This window comes from Choloepus didactylus, chromosome 1 (genome assembly GCF_015220235.1).
Source record: "Choloepus didactylus isolate mChoDid1 chromosome 1, mChoDid1.pri, whole genome shotgun sequence".
Classification (NCBI taxonomy): domain Eukaryota; kingdom Metazoa; phylum Chordata; class Mammalia; order Pilosa; family Megalonychidae; genus Choloepus; species Choloepus didactylus.
Genome location: NC_051307.1, coordinates 149,102,852 through 149,120,037, shown reverse-complemented (window position 1 = coordinate 149,120,037; position 17,186 = coordinate 149,102,852). Strand labels below are relative to the sequence as shown.

At 37.3% G+C, this 17,186-nt stretch overlaps 1 protein-coding gene across 1 annotated transcript in view; it reads right to left on the bottom strand.

The window, feature by feature from the left end:
- Positions 1–2,440: 2,440 nt before the first annotated feature.
- The window catches only part of LOC119539482 (phospholipid scramblase 2-like), a 35,022-nt gene continuing 20,276 nt past the window's right edge, over positions 2,441–17,186 (bottom strand). The window contains exons 8-9 of the mRNA XM_037843107.1: positions 4,944–5,105; positions 2,441–2,464 (exon numbers count right to left, since the gene is read on the bottom strand). Of these exons, the coding sequence (XP_037699035.1) occupies positions 2,441–2,464; positions 4,944–5,105 (186 nt within the window). The remainder of the gene's footprint in view (positions 2,465–4,943; positions 5,106–17,186) is intronic.

Here is a 17,186-nt window from a genome sequence, read left to right as displayed (position 1 = left end):
AAGTTGTTCAAGGCTCATCTTGTACTTTCCCTGCCTCAAACATTTCTCCAGAGCACAGTTCCTTTGAGTTACAAATGGTATTAGAAGCCAAGATATGAGAACTTGATACACATAATGTTGTCCTGAAATGCGATGCTTTTCCTTTTTCTCTTTGGGGTAGAAAAGATGGGCAATGTGACCCTGTTTGGAATGAACCTATTACATCAGAGCTCTATAAGTCACATCATCTTGAGGGAAATAATCCCTAAGGTGATAAGATCTCCAACTCAAAGACAAGCATGGGGAATGGGAAACAAAGTCATAAATACCTTCATGGATTTCCCTTTTGGTTTCATATCCTTTGGTCCATTTTATATGCTGTTTTGATCATCACCAATTTACCCTGTTGGTGAGGGAGGGATGCATACCCCAGGGTCAAGGGGATAGCCAAACATATGACAACAAACGCAGGAAAGATGAACTTGACAACAGTTTATTTACTCTCAGCCTTGGGTGGGCAGATGCTGTGCCACATAGGGCCACATGGGGTTTGCACAAAGTGAACCAGCAGGCACCGTAGGAGGCAGGCTTTGTATTAACACAGAGAGTGAAGTAAGTAGGATGTGGTTGGCTTGTTTGAATAATTCCATGGACTGCAAGGAACTAAAGTCCATTATTTAGGCACAAGCAGGCACTGTACCTGTTCCCGTGATAAGGAAGGTTGTTTGGTTAGTGGAACTCATCTGCAGAAGTGCAGTGGGGAGAAGAACTGTGGGTAGGTCATTCGAGGCCCTTCAGGTTTTACCAGATGTCAAGGCGGGCCATAATATTGAACAATTTTAGGCCTTATACCACATACACCTTCTATTAAAGAATGCTGACACTGAACCCTTTAGTGAGAAAGGAGAAAATGAACTAGACTGTGAATATATCAAAGAAATTAAGACACAGAAACCATTCTGCTATTGCCAAAGTCTGCCACAGTGTAGTCATGTGGTAATTTTTTTATGAATAATTAATCATATAAATAGGACATTTTCATTAATTTTGCCTGGTATGCCATAAACTCATTCATCTACAGACTATTATATGTCTTGATTGAAAATAAATTTTCTTAAATTAAAAAAAAAAAAAAACAATTTCCCCCAAGTTTATTTGAGCTTCTGGAAATCCTGTTGTGCATCTGTTCCTCAGTCCTCAACCTTTATCTCAATATTTTGTGTCTTTTTCTGACTTCTGAGAGAGTTTCTAAAATCCCTTTCTATTCTATTTTGTTAGCTTTCTACTTTATGCAATATACTGTTTCTACAGTGTCTTCATTGTATTTTCAAATGTGATATTTTCCAACTTTTTTATTAAACTTTGCCACATCAGAATGTGCCCTTTTCTCTACTGCCTGTCCCAGAAACAAATATGCAACATTCTTTCAAATCTCATTAAGATTACAAATTAGATATTGTTGCAATTCTTGGAATTTTTCTTGTTTAAGTTGCTAATTTTTCATCTGTTTGATGATTTTTCTTTTTACAAATATTAAAGAGAAGATTAAATGATTTCTGCAGATACTATTTGGGTTTCTGCTCAAATTTTCCTTGCATAGATGATGGAAAGCAGGAAATGTTTAGATCAGTTGTAGTTTTACATTGATTAACCAGAGATCCAGAATCTTAAGAGAAAGGAGAGAGAGGAAATAAAAGCAAGATATATCTGTCACAGAGAATGTCAGTGCCTCCAAGCCTCGTTTCTCGGTTGGTTGTAGCACCCAGTGGCTGCCTTGGAAAGTCCCCCCTTCACTAACTTGCATCACTAATGTCATTAGAATCCAGCTATGCAAGTGTCTCACTTTACTAGGTATGATGTCTGCACCAAATATAAACTAGAGGTGAATATCATGTTATATCTCATCATTGGAATCTGGCACATGGTACGTTATCCAGGCTATGGGAGGTCATTAAGAGTTTTTTCCTGTAGTTCCCTGCACTCCTAATGTTCTCAACATTTGCCCTCAGAGTAGTGGCTGGTGGTGGAGTTCAGCTGAAGATGAGAGTGTCTGTCCCCACCACCCCTTATATTCTTAACATAGTTTTCCTTTGCATGGGGCAAATTGTGCATTGATTATCCTCTCTCTCAATCTAATATTCCCTATAAAACATCTTTCAAAAATTCCATTAAGTTTCTGGCACGTAGGAATTTTAGTTTCCAGCAATGGTACAGATTTTACTAAAAAGTATCACATAACTTTGCTCTTGTTAATGGAGATTTGAAAGGGTAAGGGGAGTTAAATGTGCAGGGCTTAGAATATCACCTGAGTTTATGCTCCACAGTTTGTTTAAAAAAGAAAAAAAAAAGCCAGAAATATTCCAATTTTCTTTTAGATAGTCCCTATCAATATACAGACTTCAGATTTTCCAAGGAGACTTTCATTAACCTACTACCATACGCCTGCTTTCTCTTCATGGTCTCATCTTTCATAAAACATGAAGTCCTAGAGAAAAACAAAAATACAGAAATGAGTTTTCACCAACAAAACAGAGATCGATTCTCAGATGTAGAAATGATAATGGGATCTGTGAAACAGACAAAGTAACATGTCTGTTAAACCAGAAATATCCAAAGTAATTAAATCTGGGAAAAGTAGATAGCTATACAAGCTCTACCTTCAACTTTCCAATTTAATAGTTGTTAAATCCTATAATTCTATTCATTCATTGATATCTATATGAATTTAGTTAATCTTCTGATAATTTTTCTAAATTTCACTTTTTCATGGCCCCTTGGAATCTTCCTTTTTCTATCTTATTTCATCAACTTGCTGTAGGCCTCTAATAATAAAATTTGCCTTGTGACTGAAATTCCATGTACAAATTTGAGATTTTTTTCCAGAAACTGGCAGCCATTTTAGAATTAGAATGCCCCTTACAGTTATTTTTAGGCCACTGTCATCATTTCTTTCCTAAACTTGTTCACTGTGTTCCCCTGCTTGTTCACTCCATCAGTACCTAATCGTACTCTTGCCCCTTCAGTCCAAATCCTGTGGATTTTATTTCTCTCACAGGTGTTACTCTCCTTTATCCTTTCACAGGGAAATAACTTAATTCTTATCACCAATCACATGGACTTTTGCAATTGACCTCTCTTCAATTCATTTCTCACATAGTCACTGGGATATATTTTTATAAAATTTGGAGTTATAATTACTTCATTTAAAACTAGTTTAAAGACAACCATTAACTAAACTACTTTCAATGACTAACTAATGTCTCCAAGAAATTGCTCAACCTTTAAAAGTCCTTTAGAAGAAGCCCAGTATACTACTTCTAAGTCTTTTCCAAAGAATCTTCCTGTTACTACCCCTAGCCCCATTTCCCACCAGTCCAAATTTATCAGGCTGCCCTGTCTTCCCCAAACACACCATGATGTTTTTAAGCTATTCTGCCTTTAGCTAGACAATTCCCTTAAGGTTCAGGTTAAATAGAACTTGTGATGTGAAATGAACAATTTTTGAAAACATGATTTTTAAATAATGACTAATATTCTATCCTTCGGTAATATAGAAATTTCAAATTTTTTAGGAAATATTAAAAATATCCCATATTAGATAGAATAGCATAATAAAGTCCCAGCAACCTTTCACCCAGCTTTAGTAATAATTAACACAGCCAATCTTGTTTCATGTATTACTTCATCTCCTTGCTCCTCCTGCCCTTATCCCTATTATTTAATACCAAATTCCTGATCTCCTACCATTTTAAACAAATTCTTCAGCATGTCCCTTTAATGATATGGACACTGTTTTGTTTTTACATAACCACAAATACAATCATCACATCAAAAAATTCTAAATTATTCCAAAATATCATCAAATATCCAGTCAATGTTCAAATTTCTATGAGTACCTCATAAATATCTCTTTACCTTGGTTTCTTCAAATCAGTATTCACACATGGTCCACAAACAGCATTAGGTTGATTTGTCTCTTAAATTTGTAGCAGTTCTCTCTATCTCTTGCTTAGTTAGTCATTTATTTGTTGAAGGAACTAGGTCATTTTTGCTGTATAATTTCTCACATTTTGCATTTTTCTGATTGCATCCTCATATCAATGTTTAAGATATCAATTTAGCCATTCTCAACCTTGTTTGCACATTGGAATCACCTGGGAGTTTAAAATGTAAAGACGGCTTGATTCCACCTCCAGAGATTTTAATTTAGTAGATATAGGTACAGTCTGGACATGGGGATTTTGATAAGCTTCCCTGGTGTTTCTACTGTGCAGGTAAAGTTGAGAGCCACTGTTCTGTCTTAGTAGTCCTCAGCCTTGGCTGCATATTGGAATCAACTGGGGAACTTTAAAAACTACTTATTCAAAATCCTATGAGGTTCTGATTTTATTGAATTGAGATGAGGCCTGGGACTTGGGCATTTTTTTTTAAGCTCCCTAGATGATTCTAATATGTAGATAAGGTTACGAATCACTGCTTTATCCCATGTACTTTCTCTAAATTGGTAGATATGTCTAGAGGCTTGATTGGATTTAAGTTTAGTTTTTGGGCAGGAATATCTGAGAGGTGGGTATGTGTATACCTACTGCAGTTTATACTCCTGTATGTTATATAGTAGGTGATTCAATCCAATAATGAATCAGAATGATATCACCCTGCTTCTGTGAGTTTTATTCTAAGTAAGCCAGATTCAAAGTCTTCCCCAAAGCACCAATTTTTATTTTCTAATAAAATCTGTAAAGACCAGAGCCACTCCCTAACACATCAAGTGTTGCCATGTGGAACTCCAAAAACTCTCCAGATAGAAACAAATCACCTGAGATTCCAGAGTATCTGCAGCAAATGGAATTTCAAAGCTAGGATTAAAACCTGTAAATTTAACAAGCTCATTTTTAAATTTTGAATCATTTCAAAATGGTACTAGGAAAACCACCCATAACCAAGATCAGTAAGAGTAGACTTACAATGAGGAAACACGCACCAAGCATCACAGCTTTCATTTTAACATCCAAGTCCAACGGGAACTGGATTTCAAAATTATCGATATCTGCACATACTGCTCTCAATATTCCAGTCCATCGCTTGGAAATTTTGCCAATTACAACTTTTTCATCAAGAGATTTAATCTAAATTGCAAAAAGAGTCTTAAAGAATTCTAAGAAACTAATAACAAAACTACTTACAAAGTAAAAGTAAAATGGAACAAATACTATATTAAAATTATGCATCATATGTAACCATGAATATTATATTCCCACTATGAATATCTCATATCTATTTATAGCTAAATGAAAAAGAAAACTCTTTGATTGCTACGGAGAACCTATATGAAGGTAGATTTGCTAAAATATCTAACATATTCTGTGTTTACCTTGACATAAGTCATTTGAGTTGCTGCTCCAAAACAGACTTTAAACAGCAAAGGATACAATATGTGAAGTATTTCTTTGAAGGGATTTCTAAAAGTCATCAGAAAGTTATTAAACAAAGCTTACATGTGCCTTCTGCTTAAAAGAAGCACAGAAAGTTTACATAGGTTGAGAATTTAAATATCATAGGAGGGCTCATACCCACTATATGTAGGGGAAAGTAAACTTCTAAGACTCTAGAAAAGAGAACAGGCAGTTTTGAGTGAAGGGAAATAACCAGTAAGGGAATTGGTAGGATTCAAGCCCTGCCAACACCGTGATGTTGGACTTCTAGCCTTATAAACTGCTAGCCAAAAAATTCCTGTTGTCCAATTCAACCCAATTATGTAGTATTTGTCATGGCAGTCTGACAACTAAGACAGTGACCACACAAAATTTAAAATTTCTGTCTGGCAAAAACAAAACAAAACAAAGCAAAACCAAAAACATAAATGTACCATAAAGTCCCAAAACAAAGATTTGGAGAACATATTTGCAAATTGGGAAAGATGCAGGTCAATGTCTCAGATACACAAATTACTATAATTTACAAGAAAAAAAGTATGAAAACAATAGATAATATAGACAAGGGATTTAAATGAACAATGCAAAGAATAGCAATTATAAGTAGCCAATAAACCTAGAGAAACATGCTGTGCCATTTTGAATGTATTATGTCCCCCCAAACACCATTATCTTTGATGTAATCTTGTGTGGGAAAACCTATCAGTGTTAATTAGATTGTAATTCTTTGAGTGTTTCCATGGAGATGTGCCCCACCCAACTGTGGGTGATGACTCTGATTGGATAATTTCCATGGAGGTGTTGGCCCGCCCATTCAGGGTGGGTCTGAATTAAATTACTGGAGCACTATATAAGATCAGACAGAAGGAGCAAGCTACTACAGCCAAGAGGGACACTTTGAAGAAAGCACAGGAGCTGCAGATGAGAGACAGTTTGAAGACAGCCGTTGAAAGCAGACTCTTGCTCTGGAGAAACTGAGAGAGGACAAATATCCCAAGTGCAACTAAGAGTGACACTTTTGAGGAACTGCAGCCTAGAGATGAACATCCTGGGAGAAAGCCATTTTGAAACCAGAACTTTGGAACATATGCCAGCCACATGCCTTCCCAGCTAATAGAGGTTTTCCAGACACCATTGGCCATCCTCTAGTGAAGGTACCCGATTGCTGATGTGTTACCTTGGACACTTTGTGGCCTTAAGACTGTAACTGTGTAATCAAATAAACCCCCTTTCATAAAAGCCTATCCATCTCTGGTGTTTTGCATTCCAGCAGCATTAGCAAACTAGAACACATGCTCAAACTCCCTGCTGTCTAGGGGTTGCATATTAAAATAAAGATAATTTCTCCCACCTATTTGCTACTTTCAAGATTTATAATTATAGTATGAAGTTTACAGTTTCTCTGAGTGTATCTGGGTGTCTTTTTTTTTTTTTTTTTTCCTATCCAGACCTCCTGACACCTGCTAAATCTCATATTGTGGGGCATCAAGTCAGCAAAATTCTTACCCATATATCTTTTTGAACATTGCCTTTCTGTCTCCTCTTTGGTATAAACTGGAGAAGTTTATTCTAAATTTCATTCCATTTAATAAATTTTTTGTCTCTTCAAATTTATAAATATCTATTTCTTCTCTGTATCTTCCTGAGATCATTCGGTTTACTAGTTCTTCCTTAACTTGTATCTAATTTGCTCTTTAGTCTGTCCAATGACATTTTATTAATGACTACTCCTCATTTCTTGAAGCTCCTTTTGGCTTGTTTTCAAATATCCCAGTCCTTTATTTATAGTCTCATTCTTCCCTTATTGTCTTTTTTGCTTCTTCTTTTATCTCTTTAATCTTTATTTAGGATTTCTTCTATGATTTGTTTCAGATTGTTTTACTGTAAGCAGTTTTCATCTGCTGACTCATTCTTGGTGGATTAGCTCCTAGGGCTTTATGTAAGTTTGATTATCTGTACATGTGATATTAAACTTTTTGCCAGGAGTATCACCAATCAAGATTACTTATTTTTTTTGTTTGGAGATTCCTGAACTATACTGGTGGCATGAATTCAGACTTCAAATTCATAAAAGGGGCTGATTTAAGATGTCAGTTTCATGTGTGTGTATTTCTTCACCCTACCAAGAATGCAGGGATGAGAAAAGTGAGGCAGATTCTCTTGTGAAAGTGAGACAGATTCTCTTGTAATGTGTGTAGCATAGAAGGTTTACTTGTCTTTCTTCCACTCATCCTTGGGATAATCTTCCCATGTCTCCAGCTACCATCTGTAATGCTGAAAAATACCAAACCTTTTCCTTTACATACCAAAGATCTAATATGACCCAAATAGAAATCAATCATGTCCCACAAATCAATTATTTCCTCTCCAAGATTCCTGACTTAGGTGATGGCATCATTATTTATTCAGCTATTCAAACATGAGACATGAGAATATTTTCCCTATTGCAGTTCATCCTCAGCTAGCATCAAATCCACAAATCAGCCCTACTGAGTCCACCTAAAAATGTCTCTTGAATTATTCCTTCCTTTGAAATGACTCCTGCCCCTACAGTGGTATGACTTTTATCTCTTTTTTACTCCAAATTTCCATGCTGATTGACACTCTTCTGGAGTCCATATTCCATAATGATTTATCATACTGATACTTCTTGTTTAACATGCCAAACTTCCCATTATCTCCCCTTCAAAACATGATTTGAGTGAGGAGTGAGAGACTATTTCTCCATTCTTTCAAGGACAGCACCTAGTTAGTACTATTATAGATGCACAGGAGAGAAGTTATTTCATTACATACAATGGATTCTTTAGGGAGTCCATTAGACAAGGGTTGCTGGGTGAAATCTAATATTTTTCCCAGCATGAACAATTATCTTTACACTCCCACAAATCTTTGATAAGAACAGCCTCCCCCTCCCCCGCCACACACATATTAAGCTATTAGAAATACCTCTATGTAAAGTCTTCATACATACATATTACAGATATTATATTCTACACACCCACACACATCCCTCACATACAGACAGATATATATTGTACAGATCCCTTTATAAAAGACTTTGTAAACTCCCTTTCACATCATGTGTGTTTTCTCAGTATTGTGTCTCTCTTTCATTAAACTCTAAAAACAATGTGCAGAAAGAAGGCTTCCTTTTCATGCAACCAGGCTCTGATAGAGGAACTGAAAATCATATCATTAGAAAAGTCAAGAAAAGTCAAGCAGATAACATAAATAAATGAATGGTAGTGGAAATCCATAAGAAATGGTGGGGACTGTGGCAAAGTTCCCAGTTTTTATCAAATGGGGGCAATCCTATTCAGACTGACCAAATTTCTGCCATGTAGAAACGTGGGCCCAGTTTACCAGATTTTGTGATTTCTCATGAGAATTAGGAAATTGATAGTAAGTTAGCAAAACCTCCTAATTTTTAAACATTTGCAACTAAAATATATGGGCCATAAATTTAAGTCAGTTGTTGAAAACTCCTCTAATATAATTCTTCCACATAGTAACATGTAGTAAACACGTAGTAAACAGATATGCTGTAATTTCCAATGGTCTAACTTAATATAAAGATAAAGTAGAGACAACAGAAGAGCTTGATTGGGTGGTATATTTTATACTATTTGAGGTAGATTGAATTATATATCCTGGAAAAAACATGTTCTTAATCTTAATCCATTCCTGTAGGTGTTCTTAATCTTAATCCATTCTTGTGAGTGTGAACCCATTGTAAATAGACCCTTTTGATGAGATTATTTTTAGTTAACTGAATCAACATGAGTATTAACCCTATTATGGGTAGCCTTATAAAGAAGAACACAGAGAGAGAGACTTGGGAAGATGCTGGAGGCTGGAAGTCTACAGAACACAGAAGAGAAAGAAGATGCAGCCTTGTGCATTGCCATGTGACAGAAAAGCCAAGGACCCAAGTGGTGGGGACTGTGGCAAAGTTCAGTTTTTATCAAATGGATGGCACAGTCTTTGGAGAAGAAGCTTCACCTTGCTAGGGCCTCTATTTTGGACTTCTCCTAGACTCAAAACCGTAAACCATCAAATTTCCATTGTTTAGGTCAGTCCACTGTATGCTATTTGTTTTAGCAGCTGGGAATCCAAGACACTATCTTTGTTTTTTTGTTTGTTTATTTGTTTTTAAAAAAACTTTTATTTTGAAATAATTTCAAACTTAGAGGACAGTTGCAAAATTAAAACAAAACCAATACAGAGAACTCCCATATACCCCCCTACTCAGAGAATTACAATTTACCTTCTATCCAGATACCCAGATTTACTGACTTTTAACATTTTGTCATATTTGTTATATAAATCTATCATCTATATGTCTACCTAATCTATCATCTATTTTCTAAATATTTGAGAGTAGGTTGCATACATCACGCTCCTTGAATACTTAATATTTCCTTGCATGTTTCTGAAGAACAAGGTTATTCACTTATATAACTCATTAAATGTAGTTATCATGTTCAAGAAATTTAGCATTGATATAAACCATATAGTCTATACTTCATTTCTTTCTCAACTATTAAATCTAGTCCAAGATCATGCATCGCATTTTATTGTCATTGTCTCTTTAGTTGCTCTTTTTTTTAAGTTGTGGCAACAAATACACAATACAATATTCCCCAGCTCAACCTCTCCCAAGTATAAGTTCAGTGGGATTAATCACATGCACAATGTTTGTTATACCCTCATCACCATCCATTACCAAAATTTTTCCATTACCCCAAACAGAAACCCTCCATCCATTATGCATTAACTCCCCATTCCTCCTGCCTCTGGCAACGTGTACTCTATTTTCTATCTCTATGAATTTGTATATTGTAGTTATTGCATATAAGTGGAATCATACAGTATCTGTCTTTTTGTGTCTCTCTTATTCATTCAACATGATATCTTCAAAGTTCATCCATGTTGTAGCATACATCAGAACACCATTCCTTTTTATGTTTGAATAATATTCCATTCAATGTATACACCACATTTTGTTTATCCATTCATCTGTTGGTGGACATTTGGGTTGCTTCTCACCATTTGCTATGGTGAGTAGTGCTGCTATAAACATTGGTTTACGAATATCTGAGTCCCTACTTTTCAATTCTTTTAGGTATATACCTAGAATTAGGATTGATGAGTCATATGGTAGCTTTAAGTTTGACTTTTTCAAGGAACTGCTGATGTTTTCCACAGTGGCTGTACCATTTAACACTGCCACCAACAATATACTAGTGTTCCTATTTCTCTGCATCTTCACCAGCACTTGTTATTTTCTGTTTGTCTTTTTTCAACTATAACAGCAATTCTAGTTGGTGTGAGGTGGTATTTCATTGTGTTTTTTATTTGCATTTCTCTAATGACTAATGATGTTGAGCATCTTTCCATGTGCTTATTGACTATTTGTATATCTTTGGAGAAATATCTATTCAATTCCCTTGCCCTTTTTTTTTCTTTTTTCTTTTTTTGTTTATTGTGTTATTTTTTTTAACAGTTTTATTCACACCCCATACAATCCATCCTAACTGTAGAATCGATGGCTCTTGGTATAATCACATAATTATGTATTCACCACTACAGTTAATATGAGCACATTCTCATTTCTTTCAATGAAAAAAATCTCATATCCCATATATTCCCCAATTTTTGACATTTGGTTTGATATAGTGCCTTTGTTATAATTAATGCAAGAATATTACAATGCTACTGTTAACTATAGACCTTATTTTATATTAATTGTATTTTTTCCCATATACCACTGTGCCAGTTTGGATATATTATGTCCCTCCAAAAGACATGTTTTAATCCAATCTTGTGGGATATTTGGATTAGGTTGTTTCCATGGAGATGTGACTCACCCAACTGTAGGTGATAATTTTGATTAGATTATTTCCACAGAGGTGTGGCCCCGCCTATTCAACATGAGTATTGATTAGTTTACTGGAGTACTTTAAAAAGAGCCACACAGGCCCAGATGCTTGCTGACACTGATACTTAGACATGCTTGGAGATTCAGACAGAAGGACATTTAGTTAAGAGATGAAGCCCAGAATTTGCCCTGGGATATGCTAAGGCAGGACCTGCAGGTGTTCAGAGAGAAATGACCTGGGAGAAAGAACCAAGAATGCACAGGGGCTGAGAGAGGAGCTGGAACACAACACGGGATCAGCAGATGCCAGCCACATACCTTCCTAGCTAACAGAGGTTCTCTAGATGCCAATGGCCTTTCTTCAGTGAAGGTATATTCCTGTTGTTGCCTTAATTTAGACACTTTTATGGCCTTCAGACTGTAAATATGTAACCAAATGTATCCCCTTTACAAAAGCCAATCCATTTCTGGTATTTTGCGTAATGGCAGCATTAGCAAACCAGAACAACCACCCTGTTATTAAGACCTTGTAATAGCAATGTACATTTGTTCTAGTTCATGTAAGAACTTTCTTATATTTATACAATTAACCACCATCATTGTGTGCTCTAGGTTTTGCTAAGTTATACAGTCCAAACTTTTATCCTCTAGCTTTCCTTCTGGTGATATGTATGACTCTAGTCAACCATACACATACTCAGCTTTGTTAATTAAACTTACAGTATTGTGTTACCATCAAATAGAATTGTGCTATTTCCAAACTTTTACAATCAACCTTACTGAACATTCTGAACTCTTAAGCATTGATTGTCTAAACTTTGCCCTCTTTCTAACTCCTGATAACCTATGCTTTCAGCATCAACTCTCAGAGTTGGCTATTACAGTTAATTCATATTGGAGAGACATTTTGTTTCTGGGTTATTTCTCTCAACATAAGGTCTTCAAGGTTCACTCACATCATTGCATGCCTCACGATTTCATTCCTTTCTGCAGCTGCACAATATTCCACCATATGTATACATCCATCCATCAGTTAGTGGACCCTTGGACCACCTCCACCCATTGACAGTTGTGAAGAATGCTGCCATATTTGTCAGTGTGCAAATGTCTATTCGTGTCACTGCTTTCAGTTCTTCCAAGTATATATACATAGTAATGAGATTACTAGATCATATGGCCACTTTATCCTTAGCTTTCTGAGGAGCTACCACACTGCCCTCCAGAGGGGCTGCACAATTCTTCTTCCCTACCAACAGTGAACAGTTATACCTCTTTCTCCACATCTTCTCCAGCACTTGTAGTTTTCTATTTTCTTAAACAGTTTTTTTTTATTTTGAAATAAATTCAAAGTTATGTGAACAGTTGCAAAAACAATACTAGCCCCATACACAGAATTCCATCATACCCTGACCACCCCCTCCCCCGATAGCTCAATCCACCAACTTTAACTTGCTATTTCTTTCCCTCCCTTCCTATCATCATCATCTGTTGCTCTGTTGTCCAAACATATGAGAGTTAGCTGCACACATCCTTGAGCATTCACTATAATTCACATATACACTTCCATGAACAAGAACATTCTTTTATGCAATCCCATTAAGCGCAGCTAAGAAGTACAATAGATTCAACAATGATAAAAAGCTTACATTCTATATTTCCTTTTCCTTATGTCTCAACTGTGTCCCTTTGAGCCACCTGTCCTCTATCCTCCTGTCCCATCCAAGTTCATCCTTAGTATTCAATTGTCATCTAGTTAGACTGACTTTTTTTTTTTTTCAGTTGTGGAAACATATATACAGCCTAAATCTTCCCATTCCACTCCCTCCCTAGCCCTTCATTAGTGGGATTAATCGTGTTTAGAATGTTGTAATGCTCTTTCCCACCATCCATTACTAGAAATTTCCCTTCACCTCAAACAGCAACCCTACACTCATTTCTTAACTTTCCATTGCCCCTTCCCCCATTTCTCTTAACCTGAACTCTACTTTTCATCTCTATGGTTATATTCTCTGATAATTTCTTTGTGTTTACTGTGGGGCTTAAAATTAACCTCTTAAATCCATATCAATCTTGTTTTTCTTTGATACCACCTTCACTTCAATAGGACACATAAACTATGTTCCTGTACTCCTTCATTCCCCCACCTTTATATAGTTGTCTAAAATTACATATTTTACGTTGATTTCAAAACCACTGATTTGTCCTTAGAGTTTGTGTATTTTACATCATGTAGGAAGTAACTAGTGGAATTACAGTTCAAAAATTATTGACTTCTGTTTGTATTCCATTGTGGTTGGAGAATGTGCTTTGAGTATATTCAATGTTTTTTTTAAATTTCTTGAGGCTTGTTTTATGTCCCAGCTTATGGTCCCTTCTCGAGAAAGATCTGTGATCACTAGAGAAAAGTGAGTGTCCTGGTGATTTGGGATGTAAGGTACTATATATGTCTGTTAAAATTCTCTATATCTCTTTCTCCTTTTCCTGTCTCTCTTCCAGCAGGACTCCCCTCAGAATCTGAAGTGGGGCAGGTCTTTCATCGGCAAAGTCTCTCAGCATTTGTTTGTGAAAAACTTAAGCTCTCCCTCAAATTTGAAGGAGATAAAATTTTGCTGGATAAAATATTCTTGGTTGGAAATTTTTCTCTCTCAGAATTTTAAATATGTCATGCCACTGCCTTCTCGAGTTGGATTCCCCATATCTTCTGGTTTTATCATATGCATTCAGATTTTCTGTTGTTTTTGGCCTCTCGGCATTTGTTTTGCTTGATAGGGCTCTTTCAAGTTGTAAAGAAAAAGGATATCGATCTAATTTTTCAGGAACACAGTTTGGTGAAGTACACTTTCTCTGACTAACCAGCAGATGGCGTCTGTGAGTCACCTATATCCCTCGAGTCAGTTCTCAACCTTTTTTCCACTTTGTGTGGGGAAATGATTCTTGTGGGTTCAGTTGGGGAACTCAGTTTGGGTGTGTTGCTGGAGCCGTCCGCCCTGAATGTGGGGCGTGTGTACAGGTAGCCAGGGAGGACGGGCAGTTCTAATGTTCAAATCCCCCAGGATCCCGGAGATTCAAGGCCACCCCAAGAGTCTAAGCCTTCATTTCAGTTCAGCCCCAGCCTCTCTCTCTCGCTGATCCATAAACCACCAGACTTGGCATAGCGTCCCTCGGTTCTCTGAGTGGATCCCCCTTCCCAGCCGCGCTCCTCCAGTAGCTCAGCCAAGGGAAGGCTGTGCTACGTCATCAGTGCGCGCCATCCCACAAGGGAAGCCCCAGGCCGCTGGGCCATGCAGTGCAGTGGCGCACTCCCAGCCCGAAGCAAAAATGGCTGAGCGGGGCATCTCAGCCCCCTCCTCCTCACACAGTTCCTCCTTCCCAGCTCTGGGACAACTGGCAGGGCTTTGGGCTGTGGGCACGGCCCCAGGCAGGAGTTTATCCAGCCCTCCAGGGGCCAGCTGCTTGCCGCGGGGTTTCTTTCTGCTTCCGGCTTTCCCCTCCATTCCCCCAAACCCAAGGGTATCTGCTGCAGGCTATCTTCCCGGCCAGACAGCAAGAGGCCGGCCCAGCCCCCTCTTGCTATGTTTTACTGCGTGGTTCCCACAATTGCTACTGGAGCTGCTCCTTTTTTTTTTTTTAAACAGCCAGCTGGTCTCCATACGCTGAACCCTGGCTTCCCCAGCCCGCCGTGTGGCTGCAGGTCTTCCAGCCAGCTTACTCACTCGTTTCAGAATGCCGGCTCCCATTTCACCAAGTATATGGCCCCTCTGGAGCTAGGAGCCCTCATCCAGTTGGCGCATCGCTGTAACCAGTATTCTAGGTCACTTTCTGGTTTTTAGCTAGTGTTTTTCATGGAGGCATTTTTTTCACCCTGTCTCAGCTAGCCGCCATCTTAGTTCCCCCCTTAAACAGTTTTATTCACACATATACAATCCATCCTAAGTGTACAATCAATCCCTTGCCTATTTTTTAATTGGGTTGTTTGTCTTTTGGATGATGAGTTGTAGGAGTTCCTTATATAATCGGAACATAAAACTTTATCAGATATTTGGTTTCCAACTATTTTCTCCCATTCTGTGGGTTGTATTTTCCTTTATTGATAATGTCCTTTGATGCACAAAGGTTTTAAATTTTGATTAATTTCAATTTACCTATTTTTTCCTTTGTTGCTTGTGCTTTTTGGCATAAAGTCTAAGAATCCATTGCCTAACACAAAGACCTGAAGATAATTCCCTATATTTGAAAAATTTTAGAGTTTTAGCTCTTATATTTAGGTCACTGGTCCATTTTGAGTTAAGTATTATATATGATGTGTGGTAGGGGTCCACTTTGATTCTTTTGCATGTGGATGTCCAATTTTCCCTTACCATTTGTTGAAGAAACTATTGTTTCTCCATTAAGTGATTTGTCAAAATTCAGCTGGCCACAGATGTTAAGGTTTATTTCTGAACTCTCAATTCCAGTCCATGGGTCTATATGCCTGTCCTTGTTCTGGTTTGCTAAAGCTGTCATTATGCAAAATACCAGAAATGGATTGGAATTAATAAAAGGGGACTGATATCAACAATTGAGTACCTTCACTGAAGAAAGACTGATAGTGTCCAGATCACCTCTATCAGCTGGGAAGGCAGGTGGCTGGTGTCTGCTGGTCCTTTGTTCCTAGGTTCTGATTTAAAAATGTCTTTCTCCAAAAGGTCTCTGGGGTTCTGTCTCTCTTAGCTTCTCTCTCTCAGCTCCTGTGCATCTTTGCTTGTTCTCCCTGGGTGTTTCTCTCTAAGCATCTGCAGGTCCTCTCTTAGCTTCTCTGGGGCAAACTCTGGGCTTCATCTCTTCACTTACCGTCTCAAAATGTTTTATGTCTCCATCTCCAAGCATCTGGGTCTGTATTGGTCCCTGAGCTCTCTTAAGGACTCCAGTAAACTAATCAAGACCCACTCTGAGTGGGCAGGGTCACACCTCCATGGAAACAATCTAATCAAAAGGTCTCACCCACAGTTGGGTGGGTCACATCTCCATGCAAACAACCTAATCTAAAGGTCCCACCCATAATAAGTCTGCCTCTACAAGATTGAATTAAAGAATGTAGTCTTCCCTGGGGTACGTAACGTTTTCAAACCAGCACAGTCCTTGTGCCAATAACACAGTATGTTGATTACTATAGCTTTGAAATAAGTTTTAAATTCAGCATGTGTAAGTCTTCCAACTTTTTTTTCTCTTTTTCAAGATGGTTTTCGCTATTCAGGTTTCCTTGCCTTTCCATATGAATTTGATGATTAGCTCTTCTACTTCATCAAAGAGGGCTATTTTAATTTTGATAGAGATCTTGCTGAAACTGTCAATTGCTTTGGGTAGTATTGATATCTTAGTGATCTTAAATCTTCCAGTCCATGAGCATGGAATATCTTTCCATTTTATTTAGGTCTTCTTTTGTTGTTTTTTTTTTTTTCTTAGCAATATTTTGCATTTTTTATGTGTACAAGTCATTTACCTGTTAAATTGGTTTGACAATCCTTGGTTAAATTAATTCCTATATATTCTATTCTATACTATCTTTCCTAAAGCTCTCTTTGCATAATTGGGCTTTCTCTAGGAGCTTAAAGATGTTAGACCTTATGAAGAGGGTCTAAAGCACTAGAAGCCTGTGCTTTAAATTCTGAAAGGATCCACATGTCTGGCAGTTAGGCTTAGATGAGAAGTTAATATTCTATTTAAAATGGATCATATTCAGTATCACTGTTTCAGTTTGCTAAACATTCAGAAATGCAATATACTAGAAATGAGTTGGCTTTTTAAAAGAGGGTTTATTAGTTTACACTTTTACAATTCTAAGGCCATGAAAATCTCCATATTAAGGCATCAAGAAGAAGATACCTTTTCTGAAGAAAGGCCAATGGCATTCA